This window comes from Mytilus edulis, chromosome 3, assembly GCF_963676685.1.
Source record: "Mytilus edulis chromosome 3, xbMytEdul2.2, whole genome shotgun sequence".
Taxonomy (NCBI): Eukaryota; Metazoa; Mollusca; class Bivalvia; order Mytilida; family Mytilidae; genus Mytilus; species Mytilus edulis.
In genome coordinates, this window is record NC_092346.1 from 50,404,092 (window position 1) to 50,425,516 (window position 21,425).

The window sequence follows — 21,425 nt, forward strand, 5'->3', positions numbered from 1 at the left end:
TCAGCATAAAATATGACAAGGATTGATTAGTTAGGAGCATGAAACTCTTGATATAATTTAATACTCTTTCTGAATGGATCAATGATGTGAGGTCCTTTATACAAATAAGAATTAAGAAACTTGATTGGTCTACCAATATCTATGCTACGTCAATCTTGATAAGAGACAAAAATTGCAAAACACTTGTCCCACCTCTAAAACAAATATGTTGTTGTCCCCGCAGATAATGCACCAAACAACATCGTTTTTGTGTGTAAATCTCATTACATAAACTGCTTGATAAATGAATTAGGTATTGACAATTTACTTGGAAACTCAACATATACCCCCAATGATACTTACGAAAGAGGAAATTCTGGATAATCATAGGTCTCTTCTATGCTCCTTTGGAATTTCAACCAAAGATGAAGAACTGGATCTTCCATCACTGTATTGGATACCTAAACTACATAAGTGTTCTTACAAACAACATTATATTGCTGGGTCTTCCAAGAGTTTCACGAAACCTCTTTCTAAATTATTAACATCAATTTTATAAGCAGTCAAAGCCGGGCTTCAAAGTTGTTATGAAACTGCCTATTCTAGAAGTGGCTTGAATCAGATGTGGATACTAAAAAAAATCCAAAAATTTTTAGAGGACTAAAGGACAAATTGAAAGAGTTCGTGTCTGGCGTATACAATTATAATCCTGGTACTTTTTGATAACTATTTACACCACTGGGTCGATGCCACTGCTGGTGGACGTTTCGTCCCCGAGGGTATCACCAGCCCAGTAGTCAGCACTTCGGTGTTGTCATGAATATCAATTATATGGTCATTTTATAAATTTTCTGTTTACAAAACTTTGAATTTTTCGAAAAACTAAGGATTTTCTTACCCCAGGAGTAGATTACCTTAGCCGTATTTGGCACAACTTTTTGGAATTTTGGGTCCTCAATGCTCTTCAACTTTGTATTTGTTTGGCTTTTTAACTATTTTGATGAGTCTTATGTAGACGAAACGCGCGTCTGGCGTATAAAATTATAATCCTGGTACTTTTTGATAACTAATTTCATAAAAAAAGAATGACCAACGTAGGTACAAGTATCTTGTCTTAGGGAGGGATAAATCCTACTTTGAAAAGAATCACTCTGCATATTTTTCAAAAACTGACATTATCAAGATGCTTGAGTTCTTGTTTGAAACCATATATGTTACGATTGGAGGACGTGTTTTTCAACAAACTATCGGCATTCCCATGGGAACAATTGTGCCCTCTTCTTGCGACTTGTTCCATTATTCTTATGAGTTTAATTTCTTAGAAAGAAGGAAAAGAAGTAAGCAATATCCCTAAACTTTACTTTCCGCTAAATAATTCAAAATTTGGTGACTATGTTGAACGCAGCTATCCCATCGAACTACAGATAAAGGATACAACAGATACAGTTAAATCTGTCTTGACTTACATCTAGAAATTGACATTGAGGGTCGGTTGTAAAAACTGTACAACAAAAATATGATTTCAGCTTCTCAATTGTGAACTCTCCATTTCTATGTAGCAACATCGATTCCAGTAGCATCTACATATGGTACATAAATATCTTCCAATACGATATTCCCAGGCTTTTATTTCTTATCCTGATTTCCTAGATAGAGGGTTGCTGCTCACAAGCAAGCTATTAAACCCAGACTTCCAAATGGTGAAGTTGAAATTATCCCTTCGTAAATTTTACGAACATCATCATGAGTTGGTTGACCATTATGGAAGATCCGTTTCACAGATGATATCGGATATGTTCAGTATGTCGTACTTGCAATCTTGTTCCCTGCCCAAAAATGCGATCGATTTCGGGATTGATCCTTTTTTTTTTTTAATTTAGGGATGCCGGGATTTAAATTTCTTTATATTCAGGACATCGGGTGTTCATGTTTTTAAGCACGGGATTTCGGGATAAGGACCCCTCCGATCCGTCTCTTTGTTGGATTTAATTTCGTGTTGCTTTGTCTTTAGTTTTATTATTTGTCTGTTTGTCTTTATCTTTTTTAGCCATGACGTTGTCAGTTTATTTTCTATGTATGAGTCTGAATGTCCCTCTTTTACTAACTTTTAATTATAATACACGACGGGTGCCGCATGTGGAGCAGGATCTGCTTACCCTTCCGGAGCACCTGAGATCATCCCTAGTTTTTTGGTGGGGTTCGTGTTGTTTATTCTTTAGTTTTCTATGTTGTGTCGTGTGTGCTGTTGTTTGTTTGTCTTTTTCATTTTTAGCCATGACGTTGTCAGTTTGTTTTAGATTTATGAGTTTGACTGTCCCTTTGGTATCTTTCGTCCCTCTTTTTTAATACAGGTAACCAAATTTGAGATTTGTTTTAGATTTTGTATTGACTTCAGGTTTACAGGGACAAGAACAAAGACTGTACCGAAAATTTTAATAATCAAAATGAACATATTGATGAGTTGATAACGACAAATCATTGGATTAAACATGAACACTAAATGCCATCATTATCTCATATCGGAAAATTGGTATAAAATAAATGAATATACATTTTTTCCTCAAAACTAGAAAATTACAACATCATAATTTCTTTACTCTAAAATGTACTTTCATTCAAATATATTCAAATAAATGAGACAACCTGTTTTAGATAGTTGTTGGAAAAATCTCATTCACAGATGACTTTCTTACAAGAGCATGAAGGACTAGTCAAAGTAGTCATACTTAAAAAACCAAAACGTATTTAATATAAAAATATGTTACACATCCTTGATTCGGTACTTCGAAATATTAAAAGTTTTGCAAACAATCAATTTATGATAACAAATGTATAACAATATCAATGATAATTCATGTCCACACAGAAATGCTGACTACTGTAATGGTGACACTCTCGGAGAGGAAACCTCCACCAGCAGTGGTTTCGACCCAATGGATGTATACACAGTTATCAAAGATACCAAACAAAGTGTTCTGCTTTAGTGGCCAACATTTCGTCCAATTCTAGTGCAGTCTACAAAGATGTTCGTCTTCAATTTGATTTTTTTCCTGGATGATGGTATTACATTATATTTTAACTGATAAACAAGATCACACAAGAGGTTTTGATTCAAGGTAATAATGGTTCAATGTTTTGTAAAACCAGTCTGTGATTAAATTTGGGATGCGTAACTGTTAAAATTAAACTGTGCATGTTTATCTTTTCACAACGAATTTTTTTTAAAGGTTTCTTGAAGTAGATATTGCTTATATTGGCAGCGTTTCTTCTTTTATTTATTAGCGAAATTGTTTTGAAAAAAATCGTTCAACACCACTCCTCATATTAGTAGTGATGATAGGTCGCTTGCTTCGATATCATAGTCTGTAATCAAGATCTATATTTATAATCATGAGATGTGCAAAACCGTTTATATAAGATATGTAACATGCATGATGTAAAGTTTTGTTATGTCTGTTGTTCTAATAATTCTCTGGTAAAGATAATTAAAACAGAGAATCGTGTGCATTTCTACTATGTCTTCAACTTTCAATCGAAGTATTTATCGTTTCATCTTAATGTTTTCAATTGTTTCCAGGAAGTTGGCAATCAACGGTTGCTATTCTAGATTAATTGTGTGCACGAAATGCAGAATTTCAAGTTCGATTCCCTTTTCTAAAACTCAAGGAAAGGAATTATTAACGGATTTAAGATTGTTTTTGTTTGTTTCTTTTTCTAAATTGTTTGCGCGCTGTAGTGATCTGTAGTCAATTCTAAACATCCCTTTAAACAGTCCCTGTTTATCTTCATTTCGATTATAAAGTATTTCAATTATTATTGAATTTATTTTTAAAAAATCTGTCAGAAATGTCGATATCTAAAAAAAATCTCTTCAACCGCTGTAATAGAGTCCTCCGGATCAATATTACCTGTATTATAACACCTTTTAGATGAATATCGGGTATACGTTCATTTCTTTATAAAAAAAATACGTTATTGTGGCTTCGTCTTTGTAGAACACAGCGGTACTAAGTTGGTCAAGGTATTTAAGCTTTGGTATGATGAACTAACCTGTTTGTGATTCCGCTTATTATCAATTGAATATTTGATTGAAGGAACAATCTATAGAATCATTTGCGTGTTTCACCGAAGCACCTGTATTTAAAATCAATGGCGGAAAAGCGAGATGATGCGTTTGAATTCAAATCATGCACATATTAATATAGGAAGCAGAACATGTTTGTTTCTGAGTGTTTCTATATGCAACAGCAGAATGTGCACATGTGTTCTTTGCAATCGGATGAAGAAAAACAAATATTCGTTGTAACCTGGGGTACAATTAAGTGTTGAAATAAAAGACATTTGGAGATGACTATTTCTTTTTAACGTTGTAATTTACAAACAGATCATAAATTCAAGTAATAAAACGTGGGTTTCAATTATCTCACAATAGGATATACATGGTTTACAACAATACAAAAAAGAGGAAAGTCAAAGTCTTCAAGGAAATGTGGTTTTGAAATGAGAATATTATACAATAAAAGTAATATGATTTATCAACTTGTAATTTAAACTGAAACAAGTTATATTGTTGTGTCGTACGAACTGAAGTGTAGCCATATTATACCGTTGACTATATTTACTATACCGACCTGACTTACATACCTATCTATTGAAGGATTAACGGTCGGGGTGATTTCAACGATAAATAGGATAATATTTACATTCTTTGTTAAGAATTGTTTGCCATAATTTGTTTATTAAATTTAATATATAGCTATGCCACTGCTATTTGGTTAGAGATCTAGGATTGTATGCGTACTACCTGTACGTGCCATCGATCAAAACAGATTGACACATTTACAGAAATGGATTAAAATATTTAATAGCTAATCTTAGCTTAATAGCATTTTGTGGTGGAAAATCTTGGTTTAAGTGGTTTGCTTTTAATTAATACAATTAAAGTTCTAGATGATGTGGATTGCAATTCTTTAGTGAATAAAAGTCAATGATGTGAATTTACATGACAAAGAAAATGGAATGTTATAGATATATTACTTCTCATTACAAAAAATGTGGTAAACAAATGTGCAATAAATCATGTGAATGTATGCAATAAATGACTATTTAAGTGATATAATTGCACACAACTAGCTTCGAAATTCAAATATGAAGGAGGAATTGTAAAGTGATATGCCTAGCATTATAAAAAAGCTATCTGGACGTGCAAGATCCAGTAGGCCTATAGAACTATTGTCACCGAAGCCTTTTGTTCCGCCGCGACCAGTGCAAAATGGAAACGTAAATCATGATATCCACCAGGAGCTAGCTGCTGCGGCTGAAGTCTCTTCTCCAACATGGAAAGTTTTCAGAACTGTTAATAAGGCTCCAAAAAGCGTTCGTGCTCCAAGATTAAGGTACAATCGTACGCCTGTTAGGCAAACTGTCGGAGGAGAATGGGCGTTGAGACAATGCGAGGTACGGTTAATTTTTCAATTTCTATAATGCTGATAATGAAAAAGTAAAATTCAATTTAGTTTGTATTCTATTATTTACTTATTTTGCAATAATGTACCACAGTTTCGTGATCAGTTGATCCTGGGACTATTGTACTAATGTTAGTATTATAGTCACAGGCTCTGAGGTCCCAGGTTGACAAGACCAATGAATTGTATTTTTTTTGTCTCGGTTTTGTTTGTTTTTTCAAATAGGTTCAAGTGCATGTCAAGTAAAAATTATAAAAGATAAAATCTGTCTTGCTTCTTTGTGAAAAGGGATGTTCCGCTTGGTTCCTGACTACATGTAAACTTGGGAGTAAAACTGAAAATGATAAAGCGGAGAAAGAATGTAAATGAAACGAGCTTCGTAACTGGCAAGGTTTTTATGTGATGTAAAACAAGTCTTTAGAGAAACTGATATGTGATTCACTACCAGAAAAAGGAGCAAAAAACAAGACCGTTTTTAGCGAAGTTAGTAAGATAGTTCGTCGAAAATTGGTCGTGCATTTCCCCGTTAACTAATCGGAGATAAACAAAGAATATTTAATGAATACTTAAAATATCAAATAGATAATAAAGATAAGGCGTTGACAGGTTTAAGTATCGTATTACTTTTAAAGATATTCACAATTCGAGGCCAAGGAAGAGACTAGTGAACTGAAACAAAAGACTGAAAACAATCCACATTCCATATGGTTACCCTTATTAAAAGGGTTTCAAAAAGTCAATTCACCACCCTTGTTCAGAGTCAATATTGAGGTTAATATCTACAATTGGCACACATTGCACTGCCAGATTATAAGGTAATCGGCATATTATCTGGTTCGATAACAAACATTTATTTCGATTATCTAGCAGTGTACACTCACCCTTGATTACGTGTATACTAAGTTCCGTAAAGGAATTTCTTCTTTTGAATTTCAAAATAAAATGGAAAATGGAAATGGGGAAAGTCAGTGTCAACGAGACAACAACTCGACCAAAGAGCGGAACACAGCCGGAAAGCATATAATGGAAATACATGCAATCAAGTGTGTCTGTAGAGACTCTCCTATGTTCGACTCATTATTCAATAACCAACAAATGATATAAAAGCGAGAAGGATGGATGGATGGATGGTGGTGTCTATAAGTAATCCTTAAAATTGCACATTGATCTAGTCCGCCAATATTTACAAATTTTATTTTGTAAAATGCACGAAAAAGAAAAAGAAGATATGCATTTTATGTCTGTTATAATATATTTCTCAAATTAAATATTAAAGACTTTAAAAATACAACTGCTTCACACGACAACGTCATAACATATTCATGGGAAATCAACAAAAAAAGCTGAAATTTGCACATATATATATGTTAGGCAACAACGATAAAGCTCGAGTATGCACGAGTAAACAACTTTTCAGCTTGTCAGTATATATATATATAAGAAAACAACGAAAAAGCTTGATATAACACATTATTTGATGGTTGTAGCATATAAATAGGAAACCTCAGTCTAGTCACTTTTTCAGTTTTCAAGTTTTGATTTTTATGCCCCACCTACGATAGTAGAGGGGCATTATGTTTTCTGGTCTGTGCGTCCGTCCGTCCGTCCGTCCGTCCGTTCGTTCGTCCGTCCGTCTGTCCCGCTTCAGGTTAAAGTTTTTGGTCAAGGTAGTTTTTGATGAAGTTTAAGTCCAATCGACTTCAAACTTAGTACACATGTCCCCTATGATATGATCTTTCTAATTTTAATGCCAAATAAGAGTTTTTACCCCAATTTCACGGTCCACTGAACATGGAAAATGATAGTGCGAGTGGGGCATTCGTGTACTGAGGACACATTCTTGTTTTATAATCATTTAAATAAAAACACATAGATCAATCGAAATCGAAAGATATTAAATGCCTTTTAATTTAAGTCAAGTAACTCAAAAACATTAGGGAGCAAGTAGTTAATTCTAGTATTATTATCAATATTTCAAAGTAGAAGGTATCTCGCATTTGATTATCATGATTATAAGCCTTATAAGATTTTGTAAATGATTTATGATTCGAGCAAGCTTTTATAGTGACTACATGCTAGGTCTTAAATTAATGGTATCATTTAGTATTTTAAATATTTATTACTTGACTAAATATAACTTTAGGTAGTCTACTGTAGACAAATTAAAAAAAAAATAACGAAAGTATAATCAGTCTACTAGAGCCATATATAATAATACAGTGGTGGTAACATTTCCCGCCATAACACTGCCAACGTCCAAATTACTTCCCCTTCATATTTTCCCTTGTTTACAATTTTGTCTGCAAACTTGTGCAAGATGAACAGAGGATCAAGCACAACGAGTGAGAATAATTTCTGTCATCGCTGTTCGTGAGAAGAAAACATATCTTATCATTAGTCTGTTACTAAAGATATAATATCTAAGTGTAAATGACAATCCTATAAAATTGAAAAAAATGAAAATAGGGGGAGTTTTTTTTTTTTTAATTTATTATCTAGACAAAGTGTAATCATTGTTTAAAGCACTTCTGTCTAGATGTAGAACGTTTTAACAGTAGTGGCTAGTCAGTGGTGGACCACCAGATCAAGAACTTTTCATAAAAGGGAGATTGGGGTGGTGGGGGGTGTTAAGGTTCATGTGGACCCTATTGCTAAAATGGCCGTATTTTCACCTCAAAATTTACTCTGAGTACAGGCAAACCTGTGCATCTTGAAAAGTTTTAAGGCATGGCATGCCCTAGATAAATAGAATTCAAATGCATTGTATGATTTAGAAAATTCTTAACTCAACTGGATTTTGCCGTACACTTTTTTTCGTCCCTGCAAAAGATGATAAAATCAACAAACAGTTGAGTTAACCTTGATATGGTCCACTGAGGTACACAGTTTAAATAACCAATTATTGTCAGGTAGCTATTGTCCATCTCATGTCCATGTCAAGCAATACAGCTCACTTCAATTATTACCTGTTGGGAAGTTCTCAAACCTGTTTCCCAACTTAGTTTATTTTGGCACCTTCTGGAGGAATGAAAAAAAGTGCACGGCAAAATCCTGGTAAGTTTTTATTTTTCTGAAACATAAAACATATTTGAAATTTATTTATCTAGGGCATGCTATGCCTGAAATTTTTTACAGATGCGCAGGTTTGTCTGTACTCAGAGTAAATTTTGAGGTGAAAATATGGCCATTTTAGTCATAGGGTCCACATGAACCTTAACTGGTATAAGGAAGACAGGGCTATAGTCATGCTTCAGTGATTCCTTAGACCACCCCGGCTGGATCCACCTATGCTAGTGGAGCAGTTCTTATTTCTTTTCCTCCATTTGGCCCATACTCTATGATATTCTTCTTTTTAAAGTCCCATTTCTAAAATAACTCACTATAGTCCGAGATTACTCTGACGTTCAATGGCTGTTTTGCCAGACAAGCTGGGGCTGTGAGTAATCTCGGACTAATAACTCGCATGCTTAAAAAAAGAGTGGTGAAAGATACCAGAGGGACATTCAAACTCATAGATTGAAAATAAACTAGCAAAGCCATGGCTAAAAAAGACAAACAGACAAAAAATAGTACACAAGACACAACATAGAAATTTTAAACTAAAAAAGTAAATTCCTAAAGGTTAAAAAAGTAAATTCTTAGTAATCGAAGATCATTATACATATCATGCTATGTATATACATGTATATTTATATTTATAATTACTCTAAATATCAGCATAACAATGTAATTCTTTAACAAATCTGACAGAGCTGTTTGTCCTGGTGATAAATATTTCAGATTACAGAAATTATACCTGAAAATACAGGTGTTATATATACTTAGATAAAAGACCAATAATACAATACTGTTAAAGCTTAATGTTTGAATAATATTGGGTGTTTATATTGTTGTTAAAACATAATGATGACATTTGAATGGTTAAGGGATTTTCTTGATGCAAGATAAATGACTCAAAATGAATGTTGACACGAAACCATATGACCAATATTGGACAAATAAACCTCTGTTAAATCCCCTTTTTCTGTTTATAGTTAATGACTTGCTGGCAACAATTTTACTTCAAAATAACAAAGAACAGTTTAAAATGATACATACAAGTGTATACTGTGGGAAACAAAATTATCTGATTTTGCATTGCCCATTTAAGATTCATAACATTTTTTCGTTACAAGAAATTTGTAAAAGCCATTGTAATAAATTAGTGGAAATAGAAGTACATGTATTAGGTTTATAAAATAATCACAATTCTTTTACAGAATAAAAGTATTATTTATATGAAAGCAAAAAGACTCCAAGTATTGTTTTTTGTATTATGGTACATTGTAACAAGTTTACAATCTGAACAACATCAAATGTTGCAAATATTTGTTATCTGTTGGCCTTAACCTTATAAATCTGTGGTTAACACTGAATTGATGTGTAACAGACCCTTCTTCATGAATAATTTGCCTTTGACTGCTTCAGATCATCTGTACTAAGCTAGGATTTGTTTGATCAGTCTTGTCCACAACTATAATGGTAGAGCTTATTTGGAATTTCTTCTGAACAGATTCAGAAAGTTTATTAGATATTTTGATACACCACAAAAAGAAAAAATGCTGTGTTGTCTACTTTAGAAATGGTCAGCTTTCTAGATATGTTCCCAAACTATCACTTTCTTTGATAGAAAAATATGGAGATATAGTTTGATTGCCAATGACAAAACTATCTACCAAAGTTCAAATGAAGTAAGTACGGCCTTCAACAATGAGAACAACCCATGCAGTATAATTGGCTATAAACACCCTGACATGGAAAATTTGAAACAATTCAACTCAGAAATTTAAAGGCTTACATGTAGTTTTATAACAAATCCATTTAGGAAAAACACCAAATATGATGTGATATGGATAAATTATATCATCTCAACTCTGCAATGGAATATCCATGATAGCTTTAAAGACGGTAACAAGATTACATAGGAAATCAAAGTTTAATTACTTCAGAACTTTCCTGGTGTATGAGATTGCGGTACTTTTAAACCACCAAATTATTGATTTTTGTTCTTGAAGTATTTGACAATGTTTTAAAGCATTTTCATTTAGTAGGGTTCAAACTAGGCTATACATTTTACAGGGTTTTGTTTTGATTTAGAAAAAAAATAATATCAACAACAAAAATTATATCAGAATTTTTAAACTTTAGATGTTTTTGTTTTTAAAACGTTGATTTTTTAAAATTTTAAAATCTTTTTTTATAAATAAAAAATCATAATTGAAATGTGTATAACATTACACTGTTTTGAATTTTCAAGTCAATGTCAACAACAAAAATTATACAAGAAATAGCAAACTTTAGTTTAAAAGTTGTAATATCTTCTTTACCAAAAAAAACCTTAATTGAGACGTGTATTATATTACACAACAACCTTATACTTCTCATGTGTTTATTGCCCTTAATTATCTGGTGAGTATAAGGTAGTATTTTTATACTGTTATGTGAAAATACTATTTACATGCACTATTTAAAACCCTCTTTTGTATACTGTTGAAGAGATTAGTAGGCACGCTTAATAACTTGTACGACTTCTTTCAATAAATCCTTCTAGTCCCGTACTTATAATCACCCTGAAGAATTTAAACAATAGTTATTGAAAAGCTGATCCTTTGGTAAAACAAGGCTCTGTTTTTGACTATAGATACTTTTGAAGTTGATTTTGGGTAGACTCATCTTTGTACACTATACAGGTAAATTGATCATTCAGGTCGCGTTGGAACATGCAGGTGTCATTATCGTTTTACCTGTAAATGGAGAGAATTTAGAAAGATTTTAAATTCAAAGGTGATTTTTACATACCAATATGATAGGAGTGTAGCATGGATTTATAATACCTTATACCTTTATATTGTGAAAATATGTGAACAGATGACTTTGTTATATCTTTTATTAAAAAGGAGTGAATTTCTTTGTAGGAGCATACGACGTGGGTGAATGGTATTCTGAAAGAGAAACATTTGCCAGTGATTGGGGATTTACGTAAAAGTATTGGAGATGGGACTACCCTTGTGATTCTAACAGAGGGAGTTTGTAAGTACTGGTTATCTAAATATAGATTATCAGATCTCATTTGGTCTGGATAGAAATAATAAAATGTCAGAGTACATTTGATCTGGTTTGAATAGTTCTACATGGTTTAAAATAGCCAGTAAGTTGAAAAAGTTTTGATAACTACCTGAAGCCGTAGCTAACTGTCAGAACAATTGGATTGCTTTGTGATGATGTTATTTATAAATTTACCCCTTTCCACATGCAAATATTAAAAAGCCCTAATATCCACATTCAAACATCAGTTTCAATGTCTGAATGGTACATTGAAAACACATAACTTTCATTTAGGCTATTTGTAAGTTCTAGATATTACCCTTAAATTAATCAATAAAAAAGTCTTATTTAATTTCTTTCACTGTGACCGTGAACTTTCCTTTCTGCACTTGAAGTCAAGGGATTGATATCTTTTATTCAATATCTTATCATCTATATAAAAAAAGCAGTGACAGTATTTGCAACCAAACTGCAAATTAAACTTTGGGGTATAGATATTGAAGGAAAGAATTAGATTAGTGCAGGTGTTAATAATTTTTGTGTTCGTAGTAAAATTCATGTAGTATATGTACTAATAAAAATAAGCTACCCAAGTATCTATTAAGACAATGATACTTATGACTTTTGCAATAAGAAAGTTATTATAACTAAAAAAACACATTAGTTTGAAGACAAGCTTATTAATTCAAGTTGTACTTCTTGTCCTATTCAGGTGTTCGTTTCTTTTCAAATTATGACTGAATTTTCACCCCTTTGTTTCTTTTCAAATCATGACAACTAAACTTTCACCTCTTTGTTCTTTACAATAATAACAATAGTTTTCAATCCTTTCTTTTAAACAATATGAGACAGGGTATAAGGAAGTCAAAATAATTATGAATGCTTCCTTTATATTCGTTTTCTGAATATAAGCCAAGCATTTTTCTTTAGTTGTCAGTTGTATTCTTCAGAATGATTTTTAATGCATTTTTTTCTCGGAAACATCCATAAAAGTTTCTCCAGAAAATTAATGGTTCAAATATGTAAATACAGATGATCTATTATGTGCCACTCAGCAATGAAAAAGCACACATAATAGTGTCATACACATAGTTTAGACCCATTAAAATACATTATTATGTATATAAATATCAAGTTCTATAGTGTAAAAAAACTGACATGTATCTCTTCAATAATATTTTTAAACTAGTTCACTAATAAATATTTGCTCCTATTTTATCAGGTTACAGAAATAATTATATGTTAAAAATGAACAGATTGAATAATAAGCCTTATGGCAAATTATGAAAGCAAACAAATACAAAGCACAATGCCTTCACTTAACGATCCAGTTTCAACAACATTTAATATTTTCGTGATTTTATTGACTTAAACTACATTTAACTTTCTGAAATTTTGATGAAGCTTTAGAAACGTTCTTATCTGTAAATACTAAAATTGATTTCCTTGTCTGTTGATGGTATATTTCACCGTATTTAATGAAACACTACTACAGTATTCAATGGAGTGAAATTATATGTTCCATTTGTTGAAAAAACATTCAATTTATAAATCGGTATAGGACTAATGCGATGATTATTATGGTAAATTTGTCATAGGAGAAAAAGCCCCATACCTGGATAATTGAAAAATGTGTTAAATGGGACCTGTCAGGTATATAATACTTTTGGCTAGGTTAACCATCAGGGTTGTAATGAGTTTTCATTGTCAGTTTAGGAAATACTAGCAAGATGTTTACATATGTTTCCATGTAGTGAAAAATGACCGTTGACTTCATACTATACTATTTTGTAAAGTGTTTGATATCAATAACCCAACATGATATTATGCTTTATGGATTGTTTGTGTCATTGCTCAGATGTTTCACAACTTTTTTTCTATACATATGGTCTACACTAGTAATAATTGTTTGGGGCCCTTTTATATAGCTAGCTGTTCGTGTGTGCTTTCAATGCTCTGTGATGAAGACTGTACTTGGACCTACTAGTATAATGGTTTACTTTTACAAATTATGACTTGGATGTAGAGTTCAATAATTGTCTCATTGGACTTCATACCACATCTTCTTATATCTATATATGGTATGATATTAAATTGTGGCCATGTAACTCAAACCTGAAAGGACTACTAAAATAGAAGCTGATAAAATACTTTGTTGGGATATAATTCAAACCATCATTGAATATAGGCAAATGATTAGAAAATCCTTAAATTGGTGCATGTGGAAAAACTGTGAAGAAGATACCAAGGGTGTCAATAAAAATCTTAAGTAAAAGAAAAACAAAACATTTTACTGGTATATATATGCACATACACAAGATTTATGTTCCTTGGTTCTAAGTAACTGATCATAGCTTCTTATTATTTGGTACCAAGTTTTGTCTCATTAAGGTATATGTTGTGTAGCACATTTTTTAGATCTCACTTATCTGCTTTCATTATTTGCCCAAAACCTGATTTGGAATCAAGAGTTCTGAAATTTTTCATTGGATTCCTGTAATTATTTTAGGCCTTGAATGAAAGTCAGGGCAATTCTTTCAAATGATCAAATTCATTCCAGAAATCAAGCAACAAACTATGTAAGTGGGTACGATTCAAATAAATTGTTGCTTCCACTATATTTTGTTATTCATATTTTAACAGAATTTTATTTAATCATCTGATCAAAAAGGGTGGTGAATTTATAACTTAGATGTTTACAATCTGGCTTTTATTCTAGACTATGAATTTATTTCTATTTTGAAATAAAATGAATCACAGTCTTTGTGATTTTTCTTTAAATCATTACCTGAGCAGTCTATTAATTCTGGCACCACTTTCATAGTCATTGCAATATCATCAGTGTTTAGGAAATAAAATGGTAACAGTCATCCTTGATAGTGATTTTCATTTCATCAGTATAAACAGAAGTCTATTAATTCTTAGCATCACCTTTTCATGTTTATAGTCATTTCAATAAATACAAAAATCATCAGTGTTCATGAAATAAATGATAACAGTGACAGTCATCCTTGATAGTGATTTGCATTTGATTTTCATCAGCATAAACAGAAGTTTATTAATTTTGGCACCACCTATATAGTCATTGCAATATTAAATTAAAAAAAATCATCAGCATTCATGAAATAAAATGATAACAGCTAGTGATTTGCATTTCATCAGTATAAACAGAAGTTTATTAATTATGGCCCCACATTTATAGTCATTGCAATATTAAATAAAAAAAATCATCAGTGTTCATGACTTTTCATTTCGATAAACATGCCTATATTTGAATTAATGGGTTCTATAATGTCAAAGTAAAGTAACAAATTATTTTTAATATTTAATTTAGGTTTGACATTAATTGATTTTCTTCATGTATGATATGTATGTTATTTTCCATTATATAAAGGTAGCTTTTATTGACTGCAATCAACCTATAAAATCTATGCTATATAGGTATTTTCAAGCCATGTATTAACTGGATTATTTTTTATTAGAAGAAGTAAAAATGAAAACATAGAAGTTCTTCAAATCATTTATTTAGAAATAAAAAAGTCCAATGATCTTGCTTTTTATTGGTGACTTTCAATTGAAGGGGTTTTATGTTTTAGTTGAGACATTTTTATGCCCCACCTACGATAGTAGAGGGGCATTATGTTTTCTGGTCTGTGTGTCCGTTCGTTCGTCCGTCCGTCCGTCCGTCCGTCTGTCCCGCCTCAGGTTAAAGTTTTTGGTCAAGGTAGTTTTTGATGAAGTTGAAGTCCAATCGACTTCAAACTTGGTACACATGTTCCCTGTGATATGATCTTTCTAATTTTAATGCCAAATTAGAGATTTTACTCCAATTTCACGGTCCAATGAACATAGAAAATGATAGTGCGAGTGGGGCATTCGTGTACTGAGGACACATTCTTGTTTAGCACAGCCTTTAAAAGAATCAGTGTCTTTTCTTATTCCTTTCAGCAGATTGTGCATCCATAAAGATAAGGCACTTATTGTTACAAGGAGAGTGTTGTCACAACCAGTATTCTTTACTTAATATTTTCAATAAATAAAAAAAAATCAAATGAGCAAAATTTAAAGAATTACACATATTTATAAGAACACTCATTTGAAACTAATTTTCAGTGGCAATAAGATCTAGAGTAACTGCCAAATAATAATATGAGTTTCAAGTGGTTCTTTTATGACTGTAATTTTACACTGAATGAAGTTTGAAGTACACTATATATATTTCTTTATATGGGCAGAATTGGACAGGAATAAGCAATGTATAGACATTATATAAACAATGTTATGATCTTATACAAATATTTGATGTTTGAGTCATAGCCAACAATAAATGTTGACATTTGTGGACATACATGGTAGAGATTTATGTGAGGACCAATTGGTTTTAGAACTAATGTATTATTGTTTAAAGACATATGAAAGTACATTATTTGTAGGTTATCACAAAGATCCAATTAAAGTATTTATTTTTCGATTTATCTACAGCAATTTGTTTTTTCATTTTTTTTTAATTTTTACAAAGGAGTAGGTCCGGTAAGGACCGATTTTGGCCTCAAATTTCAGGTTCATCTGACGAAAGATTTTTACCACTTTTTAAACACTTAAGTGTCTATTTTATTTGAATTAATTAGTTTATGTGAAAGATTTTAACAGATTTAGTCATTAAAAACCATCCGATTCAAGCTCAAATATGAAAAATCTACCTAATATGCCGAAAAATGTCACTTTTCAGATGTTTTTTGGTAAAAATGAAAGTGGCCGCATCCGTGTTCATCCTCAACATTTATATATGTTATGTATTATCATAAAATACAACTTATATTTCAATATTAAGGATGAACACGAATGCGACCACTTTCGTTTTACACGAAAACCGTCTAAAATTTAACTAAAATGCTAGAATTATGAGGATTTCAGTAATTTAGCTTGACTTAATGGTGCTAGTACCGGATATATGTGCATTGTATTGTCAAAAACAGCCCATATTTATGTAGCAGAAGCATTCTACTGTCCAATAAATAACTAAAGGTTTACATTTTAACAATTTTGTAAAACTGCTATATTTTGGGGCCAAAAAGGGGTCTTACTGAACCTACTCCTTTAGCTTTTCTTATTTTATTTTTCAAGATCACACTGACACTGGTAACTGAACACTCAAAAATCTTCAATAAAACATGCAACTGTTAAAAAAAACCAACATGCAATTTAATTCAAGATTACTGTGGTTTCATTTGTTTTTTGGATATCAATTTTCATGGATTGAGAGAAAATTGCATTTTCATAGATATTTTGTTTTTTGTAGTATGACAAAAGTCTGCATTCAAGCTTGTATTTTTTTTCTCTTCATTAAACACTTGAATTAGATGTTAACCTTTTCCCAAGAAATCCATGAAAATTGATATCAGATAAAATAATGACAACCCAGTATTTGAAACCATCCTAACATTTATGAAGGCTTTGTTTTGTCTTTTATAAGACTAGCTAGCATCACATCCTAAAGAAATATTTAATGTCTCAATGTTGGTGCTTTAATTTTAATGTAGCCCCTTTCAGTTTGACATACATTTCACTGCTTGACTACCTTTTAGAATTAAGACAGGAAGACATCTAGACAAAGTCTATCTTTAAGCTGTATGATCTTTGACAGTGCAAGTATTATTTTACTCTAATACATAAGCTCAAATCACCTCAGAGGTTCAATCTCAAAGCTGACATGTACTGCTAAGTGAGTTATTGCCCATTTCATCTTATGTTGTAAAAATTAGCTAATTTGCTTAATGATATAAGATGCCTTGTTTTTATTACACAGAAATTTGTATACATAATATTTTAAAGATATGTAAACAAAAAGCTTAAAAACCCTTATAGACCTCGACAAAATAAATTGGGTATGAAAGCTTTAAACTGTAGATTTTTAGGATCAGTGATTAAGTATAGATTAGTGATCAAACTTATTGATGCCATGAATTATAGAGGTGAAAAATAGTAGTTCTATAATCTACGATGTTTGCTTGTTAAAAAATATTTGTTAATTTTGTCATTGTACCTGAATTTGATTACATCATAAAGACAATTTAAACATATCTGCAGGTGTTTGGTTTAAATCATCACTGTTTAGATATAATTTACAGTTATAATTTAAGGTGGTCTAAAATTCAAACTAGTCCTGGAAAGTTTTTTAAAAACAAAGTAGTCTTTTTCATATCTAGGCAAAAAACAAGTGACAGATATGAGAAATGTTTTCTTCAAACATGTAAAGATAAAAGATATTTATTGATGATTATGTATTACTGTGTGACTTTTCTCCAGCAAAGAACTTAATGAATCTGAATTTCTATTTATTTGCTATTTTCTGTCAAATATCACCAAAGAAGGAATGCATAAAAAATGAAAAAAAAATATCGTTGTTTTGGATTTAGATTCAACTATTGAAAACAATAAATAGCGGATGTAGTTGCAATTCAGTTCTCACAAAAACTCTATATTCTTATGGTCTGTTCCAAGCCAGGAAGCTGTAACTCAGTGTTTGTCATTGGTTGCTGTCTGTAATATTTGTATTTCAATCATTATTGTAGGTTCACATCTTTGTTGTTTGGTCTATGGATAGTTGGCAATCATGCCACATCTCCTTTGCTTTGCTATTTTTATTTTAATAAAAGGATACTTTGTCCTTGCAATGCTGAGATATGATACCATGTATTTTATTCTTGATGGTTGACATTTCTAGTTGTTACAGATGGACACTGAGTGTATGTAAAAAATTGATCCATTGTTTCTCAGGCAGGCAAAGAATTTTATTATTCTAGCTTGTCCAGTATAGTAACAATATTCACAAAATTAAGTAATAAATAAGCAAGTTTTGAAAGAATTCCTAAGATGAAAAATTGCAATAAATTTATTGCTGTAACTACAATGTACTATAAATCTGATAACTAGAGGATCACTAGGAAAAGTATTACATTTATCATAGTTGTTTAAATTTATAGTTTCTACTTTGCATTGTTATGTAATTGAAAATATTTGTACCCTAGTCTGACTAGGATTACCTTGTATAGATCAAGTTTTACCACATGAAATTGTGTCAAACAGATGCTATATTTAGAACTTATTATTCCCATTTGATCTGACTGCTAAAGTTTTATAAATAATTGATTGGTTCAGGTATTAATTCTGTAGACTTTATGATATAGCTGTGCAAAGATGTGATGAGCTATATGCACCTTGCTTTTTTCCAGTTTCTTCACTTTCAAAGATGATTATGTCATTGAAAGGCAGATGCAGAATTTTAGATTAAGGGATGGGGTGCAAAGATACTATAAGCAATAGTTCAACTATATTTAATGCATATATGGATTGTATAGCTGCCATGGTTCATCTGACTAGGTCAACTATATTTAGTGTATTGAATGACTGTAAGGTTTACATGTATTTCTCGTTTGGTTATCTGACCTTGACCTCATTTTCTGGGATCTGTTTTAAGTGTATGTGTTAGTTGTAGTAAAAGCTATATATTTAGGACTATCACCATAATATCCATGGTTAGTATAGAAGGCGAGACATTTCAGTGTATGCATTCCTTGTTTATAAAGTAGCATTAATATCAGTACATCTCAGTTTGATGATAATGTTGATGCACTGCCCTTTCTATCATGTACCAGCTTACTTCGAATTCGTACGCAATGTTGCAGTCCATTACAGTCTTTTTCTGAATTTCTGGCAACAGGCAAGACATGTCTCTGTGTCAGTTTATTAAATACATGCAAAAATATCATTTCAAAATTTTCTTTTGTCTAATTTGTAAATTGCACAGTAGCTGTCAATTTCAACAGCTGTAATATGAATATGTCAAAATGTAACTGTAGCTATATTTAATCATTGTATATAGATAATATGCATTCATTAAAATGACAATGGAACAACAAGACTAAATGTCATATTGAAAAATCAATACTTTGAGCATTCAGTAACTAGGATGGTATAATTAATAGCAAATTGATATTAAGCAGAAAATAGAATTGAGACAGATTACCATCTAGACTGTTGACAATGCATTACTTAGTATATAAATGTATACTAAATAGTATACTCATAATCAGGAAATTGACATCAGAACTGTCTTTAAGAACCTGCTAACCAGAATAATTCAGTCCCTCCCTGTAATCGATCTCTCCTACTTTGGACTAAGAAAGTCATTGTAGATCAACATTATATAACGACTGAATTATTTATAAGAAAAAACATGTATTTAAACAATCTCTGATGCTAGTTTTTGCTACATTTATGCCATTTTGGTGTAAGTGCTTGCAAAAATTTGATATTTTAAGCTTAAGTCATTCCAAATTTCTCTAAGTCTCTGTTGGATAATTGTCTCATTGACAATATTTTTATATTATGGAGAAATTAAATGCTATGACATATGAAGATCCATTAAATTTGGTCAGATCAATTGGAAATGCAAAGCTTAATGTTTTAGCATACAGATCCATGATAGCGGTACTTGTTACTTATATCCAAATCTCTGAGAGGCTGTAAGGGTCAACATGTCAGCTTAAGAATATTATTTGTATTGATGTACTCTTGATCACTGTAGTTTTTGGCAAACGAAAAGCAAAGATTAAACGAAAAGCTAAACAAAAAATTCAAATTTCAACTTTCATGCCATATATTAGCAATGTGTGGAGCATTATCTTAAAACATTGCTGCTACAATAATGCCACTCATCAGTCTCTTCCCTGTCAAAGGTAACAGTACCTATTGCTCAAGCTTTTTTTTTCTATTGCGTTCTTCACTGGTGAACTTATATTGACACTCAGTATAATTAAAAGATGACAATAGATAGGGTTTTATTGACTTTATATAGTGTGGATAATAAGGCTCTATAGACTTTTATCTTCAAACTCTATTGTCAATTATTACTATGGACATTAAGTCCATGTTACTAATTAATATTGTACAGTATATTCAAATAATTACAAACTTTGAGCTGTATACTATTCTAGTGGAGGCTGAGGTATGTTAGTTTTATGTACATTAACTTTATTTTTGTCATGAAAATTGGAAATCACTAATCAATTATTCAAGGAATGCCCGTTTCTGATGTCAAAATAAAATTTTACTTCAAAGTAATGTTGAGGACATTTTAATACAGTTGATTTAATGTATAGTTAGTACCCTGAGTGATTGTGACATAAAGATTGCACTTCTGCAACAAGTGTGTTAGGATATATCTCCACTCGAGACAGTTAATTTTATAATTAAAAGCACAATGCTTATTTCTCTTGTGAATTTTATCCTTCCATTTCAAAGATTAAAAGAAAGTTGTATACTTTTTATGTGATGTCATCATGCTCGGTCCTTTTTTTCATGACGTCACAATAAGAAAATTTAGAAAAAAACCATTGCATTCCACATTAGAATTAAATTTCAACCAATCATTTGCAGAGAACAGATATTTAAGGTGGTACCTAACACTACAGGGAGATAACTCTGTAAAGTCAGCTAAACGTTTTAAGTATGTTGTGTTGTAAAGGGAATATTAAGCTTCTCAATGATCAAAATTGGTGTTTGTCAAACTACTATATAACCAGTGTAATTTTTCTGATAAAACGGTTGGTTCAAAATATTTTTATATTTTTGTTAAAGGGTCAAAGAAAATACCAAGAAATGAGAAAATAGCAAAAAAATTAGAGAATTATTTTCTATGAAATTTTTGTGATGGGATTTGTTTTCCTAAGTGCATATTGCTGCTACATTTTGCATGAAAGGAATTTTTAAATGATGGCGTTTAAGTGTTGGCTATGTTTTTTAATATATTTTTTTTAATTTTTGACCTTATCTATTTGTAATGAAATTAATTGATTGCTGCTTGCTTAAAATTCAGTGGCATACATGACATAAGCA

At 31.4% G+C, this 21,425-nt stretch overlaps 1 protein-coding gene across 16 annotated transcripts in view; it reads left to right on the forward strand.

The window, feature by feature from the left end:
• The first annotated feature begins 3,509 nt into the window (after positions 1–3,509).
• The window catches only part of LOC139516714 (uncharacterized), a 40,737-nt gene continuing 22,821 nt past the window's right edge, over positions 3,510–21,425 (forward strand). For 2 of the 16 annotated variants that reach the window (XR_011663005.1, XM_071306973.1), the window contains exons 1-2: positions 4,861–5,436; positions 11,399–11,513. Coding sequence is in view for 6 of the 16 variants with exons in the window: in XM_071306973.1 (XP_071163074.1) it covers positions 5,152–5,436; positions 11,399–11,513 (400 nt within the window). In the remaining 10 variants the exon portion in view is untranslated. Of the gene's footprint in view, positions 5,437–7,711; positions 7,787–10,962; positions 11,174–11,398; positions 11,514–21,425 lie in introns of those variants that run through there. The other 14 variants (XR_011663003.1, XR_011663004.1, XM_071306976.1 and 11 more) reach the window with 14 other exon arrangements.